At 39.7% G+C, this 24,455-nt stretch overlaps 1 protein-coding gene across 3 annotated transcripts in view; it reads left to right on the forward strand.

Moving 5' to 3' along the window:
- arhgef10la (Rho guanine nucleotide exchange factor (GEF) 10-like a) overlaps positions 1-24,455 on the forward strand; it is a 117,716-nt gene that overhangs the window by 78,083 nt on the left and 15,178 nt on the right. For all 3 annotated transcript variants that reach the window (XM_085274820.1, XM_085274823.1, XM_085274822.1), the window contains 3 exons: positions 16,138-16,224; positions 21,496-21,710; positions 22,567-22,724. In XM_085274820.1, coding sequence (XP_085130946.1) covers positions 16,138-16,224; positions 21,496-21,710; positions 22,567-22,724 — 460 coding nt within the window. The remainder of the gene's footprint in view (positions 1-16,137; positions 16,225-21,495; positions 21,711-22,566; positions 22,725-24,455) is intronic.

Here is a 24,455-nt window from a genome sequence, read left to right on the forward strand (position 1 = left end):
CTCTGTGTCTCCATCTTTGCCTCAGACACTGCCTCTGGGAAACACACGCCTCTCTGTGCCAAAGCTCCACAGCTCTTTCTCCAGCTTTTGCAGCTTCTCTTGGCAGTCTGAGTTACAGTGAGTAGAAAGGATGAAGAAAAGGCAAAAAAGAAATCCCAGATTAAAAAAGATGTGGCCGAAGGGGCCAAAGCCATTTCCTACAAAAATAAAGTTCTAAAGCAGCATAGCATGAACAACACGCACAGGTCACCTTAGGGAGCTCAATTCACTGCTGGCTGTGTGCAGCTCTGTGTGCCCCGGTCCACTCAGTGGGAGCTGGAGTGGGCTACTGGGCGAACTCGTTAGGCGCCGGAGATAAACCTTATCACAAGTCTGCTGAGTGAGAACAGCAGGGGTGGACTGATTCCTCTCAATTTATCTCTTTCATTCTTTTCCTGTCTTTCTCCCTCGTTCTCTGTCTGTCTCTCACATACACACAAACACACAGGATCAGGCACTATCTTGGTTAATAGACAAACCACATTCTGATGGTCCTTGTTGTTTAAAGAGTCAGTGCACGCTCTGTTTCACTGCCCTCTTTGCCACTTTGAAAGATGAAACGGAGCAGGTTTGGCAGTTGGCCCAAAGGGAGGGTGTGAGGTGGTTGGGTTAAAGGATTAATAGGAAATCCTATAGCAGAAAGGGTAACAGCCGAACCAGACTTCTATACAGGAGAATTGGCTGTTAAATGGAACAATTAATACTATTTTCTGCAACAGTTGCATGTTGGTGCATGATGTCAGTCTTAACAGGATTGATGTTTTTAATTATTACAGATAAACAGATTAAACGTTAGCTCAGAATTTGACTGAATTTTTGCCGAACTGTTCCCGAGTGCATCGGTGGTGATTCAAATAAACATAGCACTGAAACGAACCAGTTTTGAAACTCAGGGTGTGTTTACAAAACAATCCGTTTTAAATTCAATTAACTGCTTAAGTCATTTTTCAAAGTAAAATGCCAAATGTAAGCTACTTTTATCTTTTCAGTTTCAGTATATTTACTATTTTGTATTGTACGATTGGAACACTTGGGTTTCAGCCCAAAGCCTGGATGAAGCAGTTTAAAAATGGCATCCTGGACTCTGTGGTGACATGGTAATGTTTCATTACTTTAACTGTGAGAAGAGTTGCAGCTCTAAAAGGAGGTAGTAGCTGAATCAGGAATGGTATTTACTGCACTGTATTTGCTGTAAAAGGGGGGAAAAAAAGGACATGATATTTTTTGGCATGGACCGTAATCATGTTTGTTTGCTCTTTCTCCCCTTTCATCTCTCTCTTTGACTGTACAGCTCCTACAGTTTAATCGGCCGTATCTTTCGGTTTTGTCAGACAGGCTGTGTTAGTTTGAAGCCTGGAGACCAATAATGGAGGCGTTTATGAAACCTAGTAATCTGACAGCTCAGCAAGCTGTTTAACAACTAACTGGCATTCGATGGCATCACATGGAGCACTTGGAACTGAATTACCTAAATTACATACCTGTCTCTATCTAGGACACATACTGTATGTTTTCTTGTGCACAGTATTTCTGTCCCACCACTTAGTCAGCAAGGCTCTGAAGATGATCAATGCCTACTTCCTTTCGTGATCTAACCATTTTCAAAGAGGTGTATGTGCATTCTGTATTTGCAGTATTTTACAGTTAGGGGACAAATAGTGAATCACAAATGCCTCATATCTTCTCCAGTAGGAAAGCACCTCTTCTTCTGCCGCTCTAAAAAGGTTCTTTACGATCCAAGACTACAAAGACTTGCGAAATAGTAAAGGGACATGTTTCTAGACTCCATTTATGAGGCATTAGGCTAGGATGGGGTTGAGGATGGCTGCTATGCCAGAGCTCTTATAATACCTTGGGGGATTTCATCATGTATGCTTTGAAGTGCGGAATGACAAACTGGAAGGGGTTTGGACTGCATCAGGGTTAGCCTTCTTTCTCTATTTCTGAGAGGATTAGCTTCTGTGTCTCAGCTCAGAAAACGGCAAAGCCTGCTCACATTCACCGCTAATACACTCCACTAGTTTACATAGATCGCACAGATCATCGCCATTATTATTTATTTACTTACTTATGTTTGCTGTAGTCAAACAAACGCGTTTGAATTGATTGGTACTAAGCCTCGAAAACTATTAATTATAGGTGCTCGGGTCATTACCATCTGTTGAAACGCACCGAGGTCAATTCTTGTTTCCCGGACTAGCTGGTGCTTTGGGGCCATGTTGTGCATGTCCCTCTCACTTGCTGTGTCATCCATCTTTCCTGCTGATGGAGTGATAAGAGAGCAGCAATGCACATTCAGCTAGGCACATGAAAGTGACTGCATGTACAGAAAATGAGCGGGTTGAGTGGCACCCCTGGCAGCAGCATACACTTTGTTCATGGCTACATTTATGGCATTGTCGGGGGAATGAGTGATTTACAGACATAATGACTCAAAGCTTTTACACAAAAGATGAATGAAAGAGTTCACTTTGAAGGCTCTGTGTGTGTGCATGGACAGTACAGATGAGACACAATGTTATGAAATATGGATAAAAAAGGACGACAGTGTGAAAAGGTGGCCTTCCCCTGTAGCAACACATTTCTGATGATTTATTTCCTTTTCCCCCTCTAGACTATTTTTATTCTAATTTTTTAAAGGTAAAGTCATCAAATTGGCAAGTTACGCAATGCTTGTCCCTCTGTTTTTCTTGAAGGTCATTTGCTACCTTTCAAGGTAGCAGCTTCAGCCACCTCTCTGATTTGTTGAGAAAATATGCCCCAGCATGGATTAAAAGCTTGTTCTATCCACATAGCCACCCAGGCGTAGCGGCTCCCCTTCTAACTCTGCAGTAATATCCTTCTGGCAAACAGAAAAACACAAACAGCAGGATGCGCAAGTGCTTGAGACTGTTTCGAGAGAGCACATCGATCTCTCTCAGACCCGATCCTCATCAAGATCACTTTGCTTATATTGTTAAAGGCTTGACATTAACTTTGAAGCATCTGTCCAAATATCTGACAAGTGTGTTTAGATTTCACGTAACTAAACATGAGTCTCTTTTTCATTTTTTCAATGCATAGTGCAGTTCTCAGATTCTGAATGAACATTAGAAAGCAAACAAAGAAATTAAAATAATTCATTTATTAGGGGTGCAACGATACACAAAATTCACGGTTCGGTTCGATACTTTGGTGTCACGGTTCGATAGTTTTTCGATACAAAAAATGTTCACGCTTTTTTAATTTGTCATTTATTATAATTATAAATATATATTTTAACTCAAATGTACAGTTTTTAAATTTAATGTTGCTGAAACAACAAAGTAATAAAATAAATAAATCTATCTTATCGAGAAATCACTCATCTTTGGAAAAGAGAGTTTATTACAGAGAAATGTCTCTTTCCAAAATAAAAGCTATACTATACGCTTCTTCTGGGCTATATTCTCAGCAGCATATTAAACATATCAGGTCCCCATGAGGAGAATCATGTGCTAACGGCTGTCTAAATGACTCGGGTAAAGTTTGTAGCATGCGTGCTTGTTGTTTTTGTCTGCTTCCACTTGTCTTTGCACTAGGATGATGTCGGAGTAAATGTGCAGTCATATTCGTTGTTCCCACTAGTGCTGTCAGCGTTAATCTCGCTAAAATGACGTTAACGCCACAACATGGCAAATCTCCATTAATGAGCTACCGCGGTTCGCCCCGTGCGTGGGGCTGGACAGCGTCAACACGTTAACGAGCTAACTGCGCTAACGCAGTAGTTCCCACCAATGTAATTGAACATTGCATGGCACATCCGACATACTGTTTTACTTTTGTCCATGACGCGCTTACCTTCAGGGTCATACATCACATGAAGACCAAAATAGTTCCAAAGGCCAGATCTGAATGAGGGTGGGGGAGGTTCAATTTGCCATGTTGCACGGAGAGCTTAACTTCTGTCTCGCTAGCTTGCCCTGCACTCAGTGGATCTGCGCTGGACAGTGCAGCCTAGGCGGAGCAGTCGAACGCAGATCCACTGAGCTCTCAACACAGACAGCATTGTCAGAAGAAAAGTTGATAAAATAAATTAAAAAATTTCTATTGTTCGATACATATGCGTACTGAACCGAAAGCACTGTATCGAACGGTTCAATATCGATACGAGTATCGTTGCACCCCTATCATTTATGCGTGATTCTTATAAGTGGCTATAAACTGTGTAACCTTTAAATACTTCACAGTAGACCTCGTCCCAGCTACAGGGCAATATAAGGTGAAGAAATTGTTTGTGGTCGCTTCACAGATTATCTTATTATTTTTCAGTCAACATCATATTCGGAAAAAATGTTTCTCAGGGCACATTCATGAACATTTAGTGATTAATTAGTTTCAGTGCCATTTCAATTCAAGCCACTGCTCCTCTGTAAACAATCTCTTCATTTAATCCCTCAGTTGATTAATCACTGATCATCAATACTGTTTTACAGGCACATTTCATAGTAGTTCTATAAATCGCCATATCCGTGCCTAGCAGGTCACATTTAAGAAAGTTTCTACATCAATTTATTAATAATTGCCAGAATGGAAATGAAACGTGTGTCCCTATTTTTACAATGATTGCAATTTTGTAAAACAAAATCAGGTGCGTCTGAGGCTTTATAAATTGACTCTTGATTAGTCAATCATAGAATTCTGAGTTGGGTAAATGAAGGGGAAAATAATTCAGACTGTTATTCCGCATCTAACTGTTATTTGGAATATTTAACTAAATAGTGAATAAAGACAAACTCTTTAGTTTGTTTCTGACTTTTAACTTGTCCACTGAGCACAGTGAAGCATTAGAAATTTAGGATACTCAACATACATTGGGTCATATTAATAATGATGTTCAACAAGTTCAAATAAGTTTTTCTTCATAATTTTTTGCTGCAGCGATGCTCAGATCTAACACCAATAACTGCACTTTGATTTTGATTTTTGATTTAACCCCAAATAAGGCTAATATGTTCATGTGCGCAGCTTCTGGATTTGTTTTGGTTTGCAAGGTTTGCAGTTTAGATTCTGAAGATTTATTGTATATGCTCACCACAAATTATGCGTCACGCTGATGTTTTCACAGGATAACCGGCGTTGTTGGAGTTCTTGCTTATATGTTCGAATAATTGCAGTCTTAAGCATTAAATGCATAGATGTTGGCACATTCTGTTTTTTAAAACTGCTTTTGTGTTTGTTTCAATCCGCAAACTTGTATTTAAAATGGATTTGGTATAAAAACTGTATCCTCTGATTAGTAGATGTAACTGATTGCTGTAATTGCTCTATTTTTAAACCACTATCTGAAGCTTTGTAAACATGGACCATTGTCCTGACCACAAAAACAGAGCACTTCTGTTCATGCTCATCTTCTGAGTTCAGAGAGGGCAGAGGAGTGTTTGGCATGCAGAATATAACAAAGCAGGAGAAAGTGTCAGTCTAATTTCTCTGTGTGAAGCTGGATCACAGCAGATCTGTCGCCAGAGCTGGCCCTTCTGGTCACTGCGGCTCAGCACAGCAAAACCCAACCCCAGACACACCAAACTTGTCACTGTCACATATACAGGGGGCATTGACAACCTGCAGTTTCAGACTGCTTGACATTCCCGATCAAAGAGCCCTCTCTCTGAGGTCAGGGCAGAAGTCAAACTTTGGCATTCGCCGAGAACAACTCTGGGGGAGTTGTGACAGTTCCCAACATTTTGGCTAATGTACCAAAGTGTCCAGAGGTCATGCTTTCTTTGTAGATCTGTATCTACCCTGCTGTTGGTCAGCAGCATCAGCAGCCGAGATTATTGAAGTCATGTAATAGTTAGAAGGTGCTTCGTATAATATTGGATTGACTGCTGTGTGTCTGGATCTCTCTTAAATTCTGTATCAACGGTTACAAACAGGAGCTGACTATGAAAGTGGGAACTTTTTACAATTTTATAAGCACCTGTGGAAAAAAATGTACTAGACTAAAAAAAACAAAAAGAAAGATAAGGTAAGAGTTTAAAGCCTAAAGCACATTATTTTTATAATAAGTGATGCTGACCTTGTACTCTTTCAGACTTTCAGGGGGAAACATTTTTGTATTGTATATACAACCTAACTAACAACATAATACCAGAGAGGAGTTATTGTATTGTGTAGTTATTGTATTGTATTGCAAATGGCTGCCAAGCTCACTAACAGTAACCACCTTTTCTCCCTGCCTTATTGGCCAGCAGGGCGATACCGCTTGGACTGCCAGAGCAGGCATTAAAGTTGCTGAAATAAACAGCGGTGTTTCGAAATAAATAGTGCAAACTCTGAAAGGCTTTTTTACTACCTGCATGTTAAAATAATTATGTCATCATTACCGCCTGCGTATCTAAGCTTTTAATTAATTTGCTAAACAGCTGGAACTAGGAACAGTGAAAAGGATTTGAAATTTTTAATTTATAGTGTAGTGAATGGATTGCGGTGGTCTTGCTGTCACAGTTAGTGCTGCGGAGCAAGAGTCTTTCACTGAATGCATTTTCAGTTTTCTTATTATTTACACATGCTGTGCATAGTCTTTGTAAACTAGTTAAAGGCTTTGCAATGTTCACTTTCCTCTGCTTTCCTCCTAGCAATCTCCTTTCCAAAAGAGGGCAGTGCAGTGTCTGTATAAATGTGAATAGAGCAGCCACACCCCTGCTTGACAGTGAGGTCATTTGCAAAGGGCCTGATCCGTTGCTGTGACAGCTAACATACTAATTACAGTGAATCATAGACACTCTAGCAATGCCTCAGAGTGGAGTTCTCCTTCTCGGGCCCTGGGTTTCTGCTCGCTCTGTACTTGTCAAGATAGCATGCAGGAACAAATTATGTACCCAGAAGGGAAATCCTGCAGATCTGCTAAATGTGCTAATTTGGTCACATTTTCCTCTGTGATTATACATCAATATGGAAAGGATGATAGGAAAAAGCTGTATTGAGTCAAAGGGAAAGGGATGAAGGCCGTCTTGTCTTTGAGTTCCTATTGTGCTAAACAAGTCCTGTCTATTGCAGTGATAGCTTCTCTCCTTATATTGCTTTTCCAGTTTGTCTAATTAGTGTTTCTGCTTCATATTTTTAAGACATGCAGAGCTACTGCTCTGAATTCTGCTTAATTTTTTGTTGTTGGCCACTGGTAAGCTTTTTAAGGATAGGCTGTCTTTGCATTCTGATCTCTCTTTATGAAGGTGCAAACACCAGGATTACTTTTAGCTTTCAGGTTTTTCAGAATGTTTGTTCAATTCATTTAATTACTGTGGAAACTCATGAATTTGCCGTTCAGTTCAGTCATGAAAGAAGGTTAACCAATCTAAGATCATCACATCATGGTTAGAAAAGTATATGTTCATCAAAAGTAACAGAAGAAGAAGAGAAATTGAGATAACTGGCCTAACCTATGGTGCTTGAAGTCCTGTTTAAGAACCAAAGATTTATGTTTGTTTTATGTTATGCCAAAGAGGCCACCATAGATTTAGTGTCCAAGGATTGTAAGGGCCACATTCAAATTTGGGAGGTACTCCTTGATGTGCACAGCTTCCTTGGCAAAAGTGTTACAGCCACCAAATGGCTAGGACTGAGCTGGCACCAAGGTTCCCTTTGTTCTGCATTTCCTGCCATCTGATATTAAGGATTATTGAAAGCCCTGTCCAGTCTTATGCCCAGGGTTTCATCTGGGACCCCATGTTGACACACAGTTGTGTCAGTTTCTGTGTTTGAGGTGAGTAAAGATCCCAAGCTTGTTTGGACCCAGTACGGATATCTCCTGTCTCTGGCAAAAGGGAAGGGAAGATGGAGGAAGTGATTGAATACACAGTAGCCCGTAGTCCTCTTTTGAACCCATTAATGCAGGGGCAGTACAACCGCTTTCATCCAGAGTTGGAACTGCCATGGCCGCAGGAGTCAGCGGTGTGGGTGTGTGGATCCGTGTGTGTGTATCTGTGAAGAGGGGGCATAGCGACACAGCGAATTTGCATCACATTTGTTGAGCGTGTTGCAATCGTTCAGCCAGGAGCGGTGAAGGACACGAGGAATAAAATCTCAGTCGAGTCATGAATATGAGTTTGTAATGTCCTACCAATGTCAGGCTGTGGCTTTGAGCAGAGATATGCAAAACCACTCTCCAGCTTCATTCCACTTATTGCTGATATGATCTGTGGCATAGCCAGGGGAGACAGGGAATCGTTACTGTACAGACAGTGGTTATTAAATTGGAGGAAATGTCCTGAGCCAGTTTTAATAATAAGCTGATAGCCATATGGTTTTGCAGCAAGTCCTAACCACCTCTAAAAGGCCCGATACGGACCTATCAAGAATTAAAAATCAGGTTGTCTACTCAGCCTTCTTGTGCAGATGGTTTAATCTTATTGTCTTCCAATGACTTTGAATATTCTGAGTGTAACGCAGGCCTGCAAGCACAGCAGGTGGTTGGCCCTTTGATCTCTGCTTGTTGATGCTAGTGGAATTTAAATCACAGGGTGACATCTAGCTCATGAAATCATAACATTAACAGCAAGTTTCTGCTTTGATCCTGTTGTCCTTTTGTATTAGGTTCATGACAGATTATGATAAATTGCAAGAGTGATAATTAGCAAACAACACTTTGCCGTGGCCATATGGTCATGTCTTGAGAGTGTGACTGTCCACAAGCACTATGTTTGTGAAATTTTGTGTGCATATGGTATACTCTACATGTATGTGCAATGGAAATGTTTTGTCTTACCAACTCTTTGACCTTTACAAAATCTGCCTGCAGGTACAAATAAGGTAACCTGAACCTGAATGACCTCTGTTTCAGCGTCCATTTACTTTTCCCTTTTAAATAGAAAAAAAATAAGTTTAAAAAAAGTTAATATTAGTTAAAATTTACTAGTTACAGCAAATTGTGATTTGCATATAATAGTTACCAGTGAATAGACAAGAGATTCTAAGATGTAATGTCCATGTTTGTGATTCAGCCCGAGTTTTCTTATGGTAGGAAGAAGCAAGCACATAAATATGTTAGTTAACCTCTCTCTAACCTCAGAGATTACTCCGTGCAACTCTGCAGGTCTTTGTTCAATTTTGCTGTCACCATTAAAAAAAACATCGTTATTAAATATTCATGATATACTTTTTTTACTTATAGATTTCCCTATTAGTAAAATAATATCTCAGTTGTTTCTATAGCAACATTACACCGTGCCAATAATTTATTTACACAGCTCTTCTCTGTTTTTGGGTAAAATGTGCAAAACTAATGTCCCTTCTTCCCTATATGTACCTGTCACACAGAATGGCCCTGTTGAATATGAGCCCAACAGTCAGTAGTGTAAAAGGAGCCTCCGCTTACTTAAAAAAACAATAATAAAACTAACAGACTGGACTGTCTCGTCACTCTGTTAGTATTAAGTAGTTCAAATACATTACCCAAACTGTCCTCAAGTGTGCCAGTGTGATCTTGGAGGTATTAAAACTACAGGTTGACAGAGGTCAGAGTTCCTTTGTTCCAAATGTATTCATGGTCTTTTTTTGTTTCTTTTTCAAAATTCAGTTTCTTAGACAACAACCAAAAAGTACATCATTTAGAATTAGATTAATAGACAAGGATTCTTCTGTAAATTGATAAAAAGATAAAGGGATAATTAAGGCTTTGGATTGTATCATCGTTTTGTTTTTTTATGCGTGTCAGTGTCAAAAAGAACTGCAAAGCACACCAAGGACTGATGGGATTTTGACCGTTGTGCCACCTGCTGACCAGCAGAATTGAATCGTTGAAAAAGAAAAAAACAAAGCGTAGGCATAGTTGTTACATGCTTTCACTTTGTGTAGTTGAAATCTTGTCTCTGGTTGTCCTCCCCCTCCTCCATTACTCTGGTCAAAAATTCTCACTGAACATTTGCTAAATGTCACCTTGTCTTTTGTTTCTTTCAGCTCTCACCATCTGTCTTTCATGTCTTTGTAACATTTTTTTCTTCTTTTGTTTGTGTGTGTGTTCAGACTGCGTTGTGTATACCTCACTGTAAATTATTTTTACCTACACTCAATTTTTACCTACACTCTTTGACTCCCATCACCCTTTGGAACACAAACTTGGAGTAAGTAGGACCCTACACCACCGGGCAGAACATGTTCCCTCTAAGCCTGAAGGAAAAAAGAAGGAACACACACATGTAAAGGAAGCACTCAAAACGTGCGGCTATCCTAAATGGGCGTTCTTAAAGTCAGCAAAGAGGCACAGAAAAGAAGACCAGACACCAGCGAGGGAGGATAAGAAGGACAGATGCAACAACATTGTCATCCCCTATGTAGCCGGTGTATCAGAAAAACTCAGGAGAGTTTTCTCCAAGCATGACATCCCAGTGTATTTCAGACCCAGCAACACGCTCAGACAAAAACTGGTTCACCCGAAAGACAAAACGCCAAAACACAGACTTAACAATGTGATGTATGCGGTACAGTGCAGCAAGGAATGCTCAGACCTCTACATTGGAGAGATCAAACAGCCACTTCACAAGCGCATGGCACAACACAGAAGAGCCACCTCCACAGGACAAGACTCAGCAGTCCATCTGCATCTTAAGGATAAAGGACACTCTTTCTAGGATGCCAATGTTCACATTTTGGACAGAGAGGACAGATGGTTTGAAAGAGGAGTGAAAGAAGCCATCTATGTCCACTGTGAGCGACCATCTTTGAACAGAGGCGGGGGTTTCCGACACCAACTCTCTGCCATCTATAATCCAGTTTTGAGATCCCTTCCCAGACGCCTTAACGCCCACTCACATCCTGGGCCATCTGATCTCAGGAATTCGCATGATAAGGTGGGGCCAGGTTTCACAATGAACTCACCCGAAACTCTGGCTGATTGGGACCCACACCCAGTTTCACACCTTGGCTCAGGCGATTAGAGGATCATCAGGGGGTCCTATTGTCCCTCTGTGGGGGGTTACTCCCACTAGGTATATATCTGGGACTCTCCACCATTTGACCTTAGAACTGAAGAAGCTTCTCGGATGAGAGGTGAAACGTCTTCAAGCAACTTAAAGAAGTCCAGACGCTTTTCTTTGCAAGCTCCTTTGACTACACTCACTGATTTACTTTCTTTTTTAAAATGTAATTTTCGTATTTGTTTTTTGTACTTTAGTTCAAGCACAGAACAAATCCAATATATTAGGAGTTTCAAGGGAATTTTTGTGCAAGGTTAGAAATCACTTACTCAACCGGGACCAGGCTGTGAACAAGTTTAGAGCACGTTTAGATGTAGAGAGCACGCTCAATAGAAGACACACTTGTCAGTGCTACACTGACATAAAAGGTCAGATTAAGACGAAGAAATGTGGTTAACCAAGTCAGTATCGTGTTATTTAGAAATGCCTGTGCGTCAGGGTTGCCTTCTTGATAATCTGAGCAGAAACTTTGAAAAATCTCTTATATTTGTGGTTTGTTTAGTGTGCATTACCTGTAGCAAGGCTTTGGATGTAAGCAATTTCAGGCTGACTGGCGATTCACTCTGCGGCCATCCTGCCTGTAGCCTTAGGCAGTGGGGTTGCAGTGGGGAGGGAGCGCAAACACCAGTCAGTCAATTACCAGTTAATAAACAGTGGAAGTTTTCTATTAGTGCTTGTTAGTGCGTGTAAAAGATTGTTGGTATGTGGAATTGGGGGAAGTCACTGTGACTATGGAATCCGAAAAAAATAGTACAGCCATATTTGCTTTCTCTGGGTGTAATATACAGCACCCAGCCCTCTCTGTGCATGCCATTTAAAGAGATAATATTTGTTATTTGATTTTCAGAAGGCCATGGTGCAGTGTATAGCGTTTCCAAATACTTTTTTTGTCTCGTAAAAAAGGTCCAGAAATGTGTGGTCAGGAGTTTCTAGTAAGGCAATATATCATAATTGACTATAAAGCTCTCTTTCCAATAAAGCATATATAAGTGTAGCGGAGGCCAAACAATGCAACGCTGGCTGCAGCGTGTCTCATCTTCTTGTTGATAACATTATAGGACCCTAGTGAATATGATGCATGGACTTTTTTCGGGAAGCAATTGTCAAAAATCCCACGTGTAGTAAATCTCCCGCATATCTGAAAGCAGGTTTCACTGTGCTTACAGAGGAACATTGCTGTAAGGAAAAACAGTGCACCTGAGTAGCCTTGGGAAGTATAACAACATTAATTGGATTTGGAGAAGTCATCTTTTGCAAGGGAACACTGTTCTGACAGTCTGACAGCCAGAAGCATGAATCATTAAAGTGCCTCCCTGTCATATTAGACCACTACCAATCTCTACCACTGCATGCATTTGCAGTTGTTGTTGCACAGAGCCAAGAGCTGTACCAGCGTGTACACCAACTAGGCAAAATCTTCACAGTAAATAAAAGACAATAACAATAAATGGTCCCATCCATTCTTCCCTGTAGGATTGTAATTTAATTACACACGTTTCACATTTATTTTCAGAAGAACAACAAAGCTCCCGTGCTTACCATTGCCACCTGGAGCCAGCATCTGGGCTGGCGCCGTCTTGGGGTAATGGGTGGGGGACTTTGCAACTTGTTCTCTAACATGTGCCTTTCTTTTATTTTTGTATATGTCCCTCTTGATTGTATATATTTCTCCTGTTTGCTGTTTATTCCCGCTGTCTACTTTTTATATTTTATTTTGGCACAGCTGGCTCAGAGCACCCACAATTTCATTGTACATGTACGGTGACAATAAAGGGCTATTCTATCCTATTCTGTTCATTGGTAACCAGCAGCTGGGAGGCCGCGCTCTCATCACATCAACAAATCTTGCTTTAATTAGCTCACCTGCCCATTTCCTCCCTTTTCTTCCCCCATGTTCCCTGAAGTCTTCCATCAACCCTCCCTCAGCTGGCTTACAGGCTCACCTTCCTCTCTCATCCTGCCTCCCGCGCAGGGGAATAGCGTTAGCTTTTCAACTTCACACCTACAGCTCTGCAGGCACACACACGCAGAATGTGCGATAAACGAGACTGACAATAGACTTTGAGAAGGCTTGGATCTTATTGATTTTTAAATGGGGCCTCACTGATACGGTATTAGCATTGGGATTGCCAGTGATATGGCCATTGCTGAAGGCTCACATTTCCTAGGTGCCTGTCAATATAATTTGCACATTCACAGGTAGAAGTGGTCTTACAGGCTCTGTTGTTATGCTCACCCGTGCTCTTTCCACTGGCTGCTTAAAGAACTTCAATAAGTGGACCAGTGGTTTACTGTATCGATCATAGTCACTGTCTGCACTTTAATGGGAGCCAGATCTATCCTTGGCTTGGTATCCTTGTGTATATCAGGCCTTGTGAGCTATTTCCACTCAAATTGTTCATGTAGCTGTTGAAGAGCTTCATTTCAAATTGATAATATAGAAAATATGACTCGCACTAATTATCACATGATTGTGTGGAATTAAATAATTGCCCTATGAGGAAAGAAGTGCTGTTTAAGATTTTAAGCATAATAAGGGGTCATTAGCAAATAGCTAATTACTTATACAATATTCTAAAATGAGATTTCCTCTTTATACCCGCAATCATTTTTACAGGAGTAGGCGTCAAATTTTTCGAATGGTGGATAACTCATTAAGGAAGGAGCCTCTTCATTTACAAATGAGTTCTTTATCCGAATGATCCGAATGCACATTCCTGTTTTTGAATACTGCTCCCATTTGTGCTGCCAGACTGACTTTGCTAACTCAGAAAGTAATCTAGGTCTGGGAAGATTGGCCTGCAATGCTTACCGGTCTCAGGTGACTGATAAACTCCAACCACCATTGTGCTGCCAGCACCGTAAGCTATAGTGTTCCTGTCCCTCTGGTCCACCGTCACTCTCTTTCTCTTAACCACAGGGCTTCCATATGGATACCTATTATGGCTGCCACTTAATTACCTATCAAAAAACATTTCACAGCTCTTGACGGAGGGCTTGCAGAAGGGGAAAAGGGGTGGGGAGGCAGGGATAAAGAAGAAAAAAGCAGGGATAAAAAGAGCATGAACGATGCAAGAGAAATGGGAAATTGGGACTGAAAGATTGATAGAGAGGACCAGCCATGCATCTGTGGGGTGAATTTGAATAAATGGAGAGAGACACAGAGGGAGTGGAGAAATAGCCTCGCAGTGCAGATGAGGGGAGCCGTGAGCTATCCACTACCATTTTTTTGTTTAGTGTTTACAAACACACCCAACAAGAGAGAAAAGAGGGAGGGTCTTGGACAAGGGTGGCTATAAATTACCTGTGATTGATGCTTGCTGCCATAGAGGACGACAGTTAAAGACGCGCAGCTCTTATTGTTGACACTCTGTTCACTTTCACTCACCCTTCCCACCATTCTCAAAAGCAGCACCTTACCCACTGTCACCTCCCATCATCCCGACAACACACAATTAGCTGTTCTCTCTGTCACACAGTCCACCCTTAGCGGTCATACAGTAAAATGGTAATCATTTCCTATATGACAGACTGCAGGTTAGAGAAGCTGGGGGTTTGATCGGGTATAGACTCCACACTGCAAATGTCAATGTCTCATTTACAACCTGTCAAATAACTTTTGATTTATTTTACTTTTTTTAAAACTTATTAGCTCTTTTGTATTGATAATAAATACTTTGACAGGTACTTTGTCTTTCACATCAATGTGCATTCAAGTTTGACAAGTTAATATTGTAAAGTTAGCAGCTATACTAAATCCCAGGTACTTTTTAAGGGAATAATCTTTGCAAAATTATTGCACGTGGAAATAATAAGGAGATTCACTTTTCTGCCTTTGCTCTCTATGTTTAAATTGTTATTTTTGTGTTTCAAAGTTTGCCAAACAAAATGTATAAAGTGCACTGAGCAAAAGAATTCATAGAGCGAATAAGTTGATAAGAAGGGAGCTGAGGGCACTAAAGGAAAAAAACTAAACTGAAAAGTAACAAATCCAATCATTTTTTATAAAGAAAGCTCAAACTAAACTAGAACCCCAATGGTTGCCTCCAACAATAGCTGGAACATCAAACATTGTTTTGGTGTTGTTCTTTTGATCTTGCCAATGGTAGCAGAATGCAAAGTAACATTTAACACCTGCTGGTTATATAATAATAGGACATTGGATGGAAAAAGCTGTGTTTTTCTGTGTCAGTGTTCTTAGAATTAAACTCAAGAGTATTTCAACAGCAAACGAGTAAAAAGAATATATACAGTTGTGGTCAAAAGTTTACATATACTCATCATGGGCATGGATATCATGGTAATTTTGGCCTTTTCAGGATGTCTTTCAAATGCTCTTTTTTAAAGGTTATATAGTTGTACAGCAAAAACGTTTAGCAAATAAAAAAAGCAAGAATTGGATGAACAAGTTTGAAATTGTCTTGGCTTTTCTCTAATACGCACGGTGTCAAAAGTATACATATACCCCTACCAATATTTGGTTAAATGTCTCATAAAACCAGCTCGTCCAAATAATTTTTGGTAGCCATCAACAAGCTTCTTCCATAATCCTGGCTAGACATTTGACGACTCTTTTTGGCGGTGTTGGTAGAATTTATTTATTTGCTTCGTTGGGACAGCCCCAGCTTTTAAGCTACTTTTTTTTTTTTAATAGGGTTGAGGTCTGGGCTTTGGGCAAAACTTTCAAGAAGCATAATATTAGTCTGCTTTAACCATTCCAAAACCACTTTTGATGCCAGAAAGCCAGAAATTAATCAAGCATGATATTCAACCACAAAAACAATTTTTATTTTTTATTTTTTTAGGGGAAAGCTAGTAAATAACTGTAATTTGGCATTTTAATCAAACAGTAATGATTTGCTTTACTGATTTTTTTTTTTAATGAATTTTAAAATTCATGGATAACAATAATTATGTTTTAGCATTAAAAATATAATTTTGATTAAAAAGCTAGCACATACTGGTGGATTAACCAGAAACATAAAAAATGATTTAAGGCAGCTGTGGTGTAAAACTTGCATTGGGTGATGATGTAATATGAATGTAATATGTAATGTTTGTGGGAAAGTATATAACAAGGTTCTGTCAGTGTAAAAGGAAAAAAAAATGTTAAGGTATGGAGCCGTGATAAATACATTATATAAGCAATATTCATTTTTGTCTCTTAAAGCTTGAAGCTGCTCTCCACAATCCTGTTCATTGTGCACTGTTGGGCTTCTCTGCAGCAAGTACATCCTTACCTCAAGGATACCTCTGGGTAAGTAACATCTTCCTTATACACGCATGCAGACATTACATTACAGGCATTTAAAGTAAAAAAACAAACTCTTCACTCTGAAAATGAAGAGATCTGATGGTGGTGATGAAACATTTAGTTCCTGAGAGGGGCGATCTCATCTGGAGTGCTTTAGGCTATAACCTTAAAAACCACATCTCCACCAAACTGGCCATCTATTGGAGATAGTGCTCTCAACTGCTATCATCATCAAAACAGCGAGTAGATTTTACAGGAAAGGTGGGACAAGTAAAGTTCTGGCAGCACACAGTGACCTTGACGCTTGAATATTGGCTTTCCTTTAATTTGTCACCTGTCTGTACAGGAGTGTATATAAGCACACAGACGCTGTTTAATGTCCATTGACTAAACTCAAGGGAGAAGAATGCCTGTTTTATTGGTACTGATTATTTAAGCTTTTCACACAATTACCATGACAATTTAAATGTCCTTCCTAAATTTTCCTCTCATTCATTAAAGAGCGAATAAAAAAAATCTATCTCAAGGCTAAGAACAGGATATGCAACATTTTTCATTTTGCAAAATATCGCCTGAAAACTGTGAATTCATTCTGTAAAAAGGCTACCGTGGAGTAACTGCTGCAGAATGTTTCATGGCGAGCGAGGAAAATTGCAGAGCCTGACTATCGCATCGTGTCTCGGGACTTGTGGAAATTTAGCTGAATCTACAAAGACGGGGAGAATTTAAAATGATGCAGACAATCTATTATTGCTATTAATCTTCCAGTTTTAATTTTTTCTTCCCCTTCTTTTTGGAGAAGGGTGGTTAAATCAAGTACAGGCCCTCCAAGAGACAGACTATGGCTCAGTGTCTCAGGCTTAATTGCTTTTGTGTTGGTATTCTAAAGAAGACTGGATGCTCACTCAGATGAGGAGGAGATATGGTGCCATTACCATTTAGGGTCTTTTGATATCAGTGATTAAAGGAGAACAGGCTGATCTAACTTTCTACTTTTTTTTAGAGCAGAGTGGCCTAAAATAAGGTAAAATAAACATTTTAAGGGGGATTAATGTATTAAAAAAGCTGAAGTTGGTTCACACAGTTTTTGTGAGTACTTTTTTTAAATCATGAATTTGAATTAGGCATTCAGAGAAGATTGGTTTGATGCTTGTAATGATGCAGTGAGACGCGGTTTTGTACATGTAGATGGAAATGCTTTAGACTAGAAGAAACAGTTGTATTGATTAAATAGAAACCATCTGTTCTGTCAAATCAGAGTGAGAAGGACATCTGCAGACCTTCTTAGACGTCTGTAGGCGTAATTTGTTAAATTTGCAGCTCTTCTAAAACTTCAGGAACTTCCCCAGGTCTCTAACTGCTGACCCACATTGTCTAAATGTTTTCTTTCAAAGTTCCAGTTTTACCGTGTCTGAATTGAAATCTTTTTCAGTTAACTAACTGCATTTTGCATGAGACCATCAAAGGTTTGCGGGCCGTTTCGTATTCTCGGTTATTTAGAAACATTTTCAGGTCATCGCCTCAGAGGTTTCATTTCTAAGTCAAATATTTAGGGACTAAATTCCAATTTTGGTGACGCTCAAGCTAAAAATGTAAGTTTCTTTTGCCTTACAGTAAAAGTTTTCTATGTGGTTTGTTCTTATTCTCCTGTGCTTGTTTTGGGTTCTTCTTCTGGGTTCTCCCACAGTTGAAAAGCAGGCCATGGTAATGTCTTGATGCATGCTCACTCATCCAGGTGACTGCAGAAGTCACTTGGATGAGTGACGAAACGTTTCTCCCACTGAAAACTCTACGTCCTGTTGAACAGAATCAACTATCTGGGGCGTGCTGTGTTAATGCTGCCTATTTTAAACCAGGACACTTGAATGATATATCAGATCTTAATGAGTGAAATGTCCAAGTTGAAAATCATGACTAATGTACTGATGCAATTTGCTGAAAGAAAATAAATAAATGATGTACAATGGCCACTGCAAATGAAACTCCAAATCACACCAACAATGAAAGTTAAAATTGTGCAAGTTTCCCATTCAGTTCTCTTGAGCATCATATAAGTGTGCTTCAAAAGAGAAAATGCTGGGGTTTACTCAGATGGAACATTGCTCGGTAAAAAACGGAAATGTATCTCTTGACGTATTTATAATTTTTTTGGAAACAAAACTACTCTAAATTGTTTTTACTCTTATTGCTCTTCCATAAGTTCAAAATATCTCCCTGTGGAAACTAAAGGACTGAGAGTCCTTTGTGTTGAATGTTTTCTATAACAAAAATCCATTCAGGAGGTAATTTTTCTTTGTTATGAATTAAAGTCTCAGGAGTGAATTTCCTTTGCATTCTGCTTACGCAGTGGTGCACAGTACGCAAACCAACCTTGCAGACAGAACAAGCAGCTCCTGAGTAGTAAATACACTGGTCCTCTTTTTTCTATCACGGTGATTGTTCCATACAGTACGGTACCAAGTGTAACAAAAAGATGGTTTCCAATAAAGAAAAAGATAGCGAAGGCCTGAGGAACCAGGACGAATAATTAGTGGCTGAGTGTTCCGCCTCCAGTTGGTTCTACCTCCCTGGCAGGCTTGTCAAATAAGGGATGACACTAATCATGTTAAAGTGAGATGGGCTATGGGGATTTCTGCGTGCTTTGATCAGAGTAATGACATTGTGTCTAATCATACTGATACCCCAGTGTTTCCCTGTTTGCCTTCACCTTCCTTGTCCCACTTTCCCCAACTTCCTACTTCTCATTTTAGATAAAGGCCTAATGAATTCTGGTTTTGTGCGTTTTCTTTACGCACCTATTCAACAAGCTACCTTTCATAGCTCATGAGAAACTTAAAAATATAACAGCTTCAGAGGAAATTAACAATGTAGTGACCCATGGTTTGCATTCTGTGTGGTGAAAAGAATTTAGGAGAGGGTGCCATCATAACCACTCTCCCACACCTCCTCACGGTTTGCAGAATAATCTCATTAATGCTGGCAGAGAAAGTTTGTTTTTCTTTCTCCAAGGCAAAGATTCTTTCCAGGGCATAACTCCAAATGTATCTGTCCCTTTAAATAAGTCTTTGTGTGGACACCACAGATTCCCTGGATAGGTTAAACTAAGGCTGTTTGGGTTTTGGGAGGTACAAGTGGACGTGTGAATGTTAAATTGTGTAAGAGGCAGGATGAAGGGGTCTAGGTCCACAGTCCTTTGAAGTCATTTTTGGGCTCCTTCCTGCAAGATAAGTTCTCCCTATCGTCGCTTCACCCTGTGCAACAGAGCATTATTTGTTCTGGCTCCTTCTCAAGAGCTCGAAGGATTGCTCCTGTCCAGATTCTGCACACTGATACAAATCAAACAAATGATTGCATGCAAATAAGGGTGAGCGTGGAGGAGAAGAGCTAAAGACTATATTTAGCTCCTGTCACATTCGCACGATGTGATTCATACAGGGAATAAATCCTCGCTGTCTCGCAGCAAGCTGCTGTGTGTGTTCTTTTCCAAGAACAGCATTGTGTTTTGTATGTACATCTACCTTGGCTTCTCACAGGAGTAATGAAATCATATTGAAAACTCAAAGTGACACTTTAATTGTTTAGGAATGAAAGCGATGTCATCTTAATTAGAATTGCATCAGCGATAGGTTGGAGGGTTCCTGCCCTTTTAGTTTTCTCAGAATTGGTTTTGACAGGCTTACTCACAGACCAATAAATGCGCAGTAAAAATGTGGTACACAGGATATCAAGCTTCTGTTGAGGCAGACTTTTAGCTACAGCTCAGGGTGTCAATCGCCTTGAGGAATTTGTCATGGGTGGTGATGCTTCTCCACCCATGACAAATTTATGGAGCATCAAGCAAAGTGGGCGACATCTACAGTCATTGATTGGTGAAAACTTTCTCCACATCGGGCCTCCACGAAACTGAGCTGTCAATAGCTCAGTTTGTAACCTTGTATATATCAGTGGGGTCAGTGTTGACATTGTGGAGGACTATAAATACCTTGGAGTACACATTGACAATAAACTGGACTGGGCTAAAAACACCACAGCACTTTACAGGAAGGGCCAGAGTCGTCTCTATTTTTTGAGGCGACTGAGGTCCTTCAACATCTGCCAGAAAATGCTGAGGATTTTCTATGAGTCTGTTGTGGCCAGTGCGATCCTCTATGCTGTTGCATGCTGGGGGAGCAGGCTGAGGGTCGCAGATGCCAACAGACTTATAAACTAATCCATAAGGCCAGCAATGTTGTGGGGATGGAGCTGGACTCCCTCAAGGTGGTGTCGGAGAGGCGGATGCTGTCCAAGATAAAGACAATGTTGGATAACACCTCCCACCCACTCCATGACATGCTGGTCAGTCACAGGAGCACGTTCAGTGAGAGACTGAGATTACCGAAAAGCACCACTGAACGACACAGGAAATCATTCCTGCCTGTGGCCATCTCCCTGTACAACGCATCCACTTAACACACTGGTTACTGCTACAACTACACGTTTCTTTTCCAACTATTTATTTATGAGTGACTTATGTATGTATGTATGTATGTATGTATGTATATGTATATATTGTACTATTCTTAGTTAGTGTATTGTCTGTCTTGTCTTAATGTTGGTTTAAAATGGAGCACTGTAACAAAAAATAATTTCCCCCAGGGATCAATAAAGTATTCTGATTCTGATTCTGATATCTGAATATTAGAACTGAGAGCAGCGTCTCAGATGTTTAGTGTGACCTTGGACTTGTTAATATCAGATGTCAGTACATTTAATTGAAAATGATTTTTCTTTTCTCTTTGTAATGAACTGACTCCTGCAATCAGTCACTTGATCTTGTAAAGTAACAAAAACCATCATGATTAAACAACTCAAAGCCTTTCAGAACCCTCTGTTCTTCACTGATGAAAAGATCGCACAAGTTTTAAGATTCGTTTGATGTTCTGGCGATGACATTGTGAATCCATTATATAATGGTATTTAATAGCCTAAAGAATATAAAAGGGAGTGAGTTTGGGCTACAAACAGAACGCTTTAACAGGATAATTGGTTCGATTTTTTTTTTAGGTCTACATTGTTGTCAGGTAGATAATGTTTAATCATGATACTATCCTCTTGCCTTCAGTGAACATACACTGCAATTGTGATCTAAGAGAACTGCTCCGGTTGTGCTCCCTGCTACTGGTGTCCTTTTTTCAGCAAAATAGCTTATTATCCGTGGCATTATGATTCAGTCCACTGGTACCGCTTAACATGAGGTCTCAACCTTTTTCACTCAAGGTTTTTTCCTTTCTACAGGTGGCTGGTGGAGCAGAAGGTTCCCAAGGACAGATAGAGATATTTTCCCTCAACAGACCCATCCCACGGGCTGTAAAAAGCCTGCAAGTAGATTCTCCAGTCCGATGTCTAGAATATGTCCCGCTACCTTCCCCGACTGACGAAGTGGAGTCAGGAGTTCATAAGACACCCTCGGCAATCGGCTCCAATATTTGTGTTGGATTAGACGATGGCCGGTGAGCGACACAAAATATAAGAGAGGTTTAATGTCAGAAAAGGCCAATTTTTAAAGCTATGCTTAGTGTAACAGAAAAAGCACAAATTCAAAGATAAGGGAGGAAATGGCTTTGGGTATACCTGACATCTTCTGTTTTAAAATAATCTGCTGTATTATTCTCTGTGATGGTCCCCTGGGATTTCTAGCAGTATAGATTTGCTTGTCAGTATTTCATCAAAGCAAGATATCAGAGATGAAACCTCAACACAGCATCAATACCGCTACTTTAGCTAAGATCACTGTTTCATTTTCAAATAATAAACCTTCTGATCCTCACTGTGTGAGATAGGGGATAGGTTTAATCTCAGTCCCCTGTCACAGTTACAGTGCATAAATTGTTGTTGTTGTTTTAGACAGAGAGAACTCCTATGTTTATAAATTTAGTTATTTTTATTAACGTTAGTGTTAGTCATTTGCATAGGAACTGATATGTCAGCAGTTTGTTTATGCTGACATATTCCTTTTCAGTGTAAGTGTCTATTCTGGGGCAAGGGGAAAAAAGATATACTAACAACTAATAAATAAAATAAAAAAACACAATTTCAGCATTTTAGCACAGCTTGTCAGCTCCAATGTGACTTAACATTTTTTTTCTCAGTCAGAAAGAAACAAATGTGATGTGCATTTGTCATCCTGAAGAAGACAATAAGATGCAGCAAAGTTCAGATGGCATTTCAAACACAAGAAAGACGGAGTAGTCCCACATACTCAATGCTCCGTGCACTCTTAAATCAAACTGCATGAAAATGAGCCACTCTGTCATTTCAAATGATGCTCATTTATCACGTTGGCTTGTGCCGCTGTTGTTCTTACAGAGTGCTGGTCTATGGCAGTGTGGACACTGCAGCACAATGCTTACTGACCCTCCATAACCCAGAGGGGTGCCCTGTGCTCTGCCTGAAGCACTCCTCCCGCTTCCTGTTTGCAGGACTGCGGAACGGGACCATGATGGTTTATGGAAGAAATAACAGTGGTAAGGTGCTCCTGAAGCTGCTTTGCTCCATAGACTGATTGGCTATAGTTTAGTGTCTGTGAGGGGTGGCTATCTGTCTGTGAGTGTGTGTGTGTGTGTGTCTGTGTGCTAGTTAAGGAAGTTAAGGATGTATAATTGACACTGGGTGTAGTTTGCCCTTTGTAATGGGTATAAAATGATAAAGACATCAGAACATAAATGCATATCCGTTGGGCATCTTTCTTCGCCTTTAGACAATAATTCTGATGGCAAAAGAGCAAAATGGGACAGGCAAAAAAAAAGAAAAGCATATTTATATTAAATAAATGCCAAAAATGCTGTTTTTTCTTTTTTTAAAAAAAACATGTATATCCTGTAGAGATGGCAAATGAGGTTTTCTCCTTTATGAAATCAATGTGTGTTGTTTTTCCAAAACAGTCCCAATTACACAGGCAGAAAGCATTGTTTTTAACAACAAATTAAATTTAGATTACTTTGTTGGTTATTTACTCATGTGAGGTCATCCCATATTTCAGGTCTTTTTGTGCCTCTACAGATAGGCACCTGCATGGCACTGATGTCAACTCCTAATGAGACGTGACACCAAAATGGGCTAAAAAGTATTTTATGGTTGATTTCTAATGGGGATCGTTAATCAACAATAATATTTTTCCCAGCAGTGAAATAATTAGTACACATGGGTTTGCTGTTTTCTCTCATTAGGTATTTATAAAACATCTATTGTATTCAAATGTAAATTGTTTCATTAATTTGGTCTGCAAATTTGTGTGTGTGTGTGTGTTTAGATAAAATAATCTAAAAATAAAAATGATTTATTCTATGTAATATATATATGTCTCCTATGGCAATAATTTCAAATCTAGTCGTGTATATGTATATATATGTGTATATGTATATATATGTATGTATGTATATATATATGTGTGTATATATATGTATATGTATATGTATATATATATATATATATATATATATATATATATATATATATATATATATATATATATATATATATATATATATATATATGACTAGATTTGAAATTATTGCCATAGAATCACTTTTCTCAGTATGCTACACTTCCCTTTCCCAGTGATTTTCACACCTGCTGAAAGTATGAAAATAACACTACACCATGTGGTAGATGGCATGCCATGTTTAGTCAGGCATTGCAAAGGCCAAGGGGGCTTAACACCATCTCAGCAGCGCTTTGCAGTCTTCACAGCCAGCAGGAGCACAATAGCTCTATCACCAGATTCCTTTTACCTGGCCACAGTATGTCAACAGGCTCGCCTGCTTGCCTCTTGTGCTTCTCTCTCCTCCCAAGCAGAAAAGATGATTAATTACACCAAGCTGCTGCATACCGATTAAATATTACTATTCATGCATTGCATTAAAAAAAATTTTTTAAAAAAGAGGACAGGAGAAGAGCTCTGGAGGTTGCCCAGGAATGTTTGTGGGTTCGGCACATCTGTTAGAGATTTATGCCCCTGACTAGCATGTTGCTGTCTGAAAACAAGTCTACAGCATTCAGGATATACCAAGGCTTCAGCTGAAACCTTTGTCAATACATTTAATAAACTGTTGACAATAAATAGCATGCTTCTGCAGCTTATCTCACTGTGAAGTGCATGTTGAATATCATGTACTCTTGCGATGGTAACATTACACAAAACGTGGGAGGGAAGTTTGGTTTACTGCAACAAGATTGGACCATATGTTAAAGAGAGA

This window comes from Mchenga conophoros, linkage group LG5 (assembly GCF_057382185.1).
Source record: "Mchenga conophoros isolate Kocher_MC1m ecotype Shallow Benthic linkage group LG5, M_conophoros_male_GT1.1, whole genome shotgun sequence".
Classification (NCBI taxonomy): Eukaryota; Metazoa; Chordata; class Actinopteri; order Cichliformes; family Cichlidae; genus Mchenga; species Mchenga conophoros.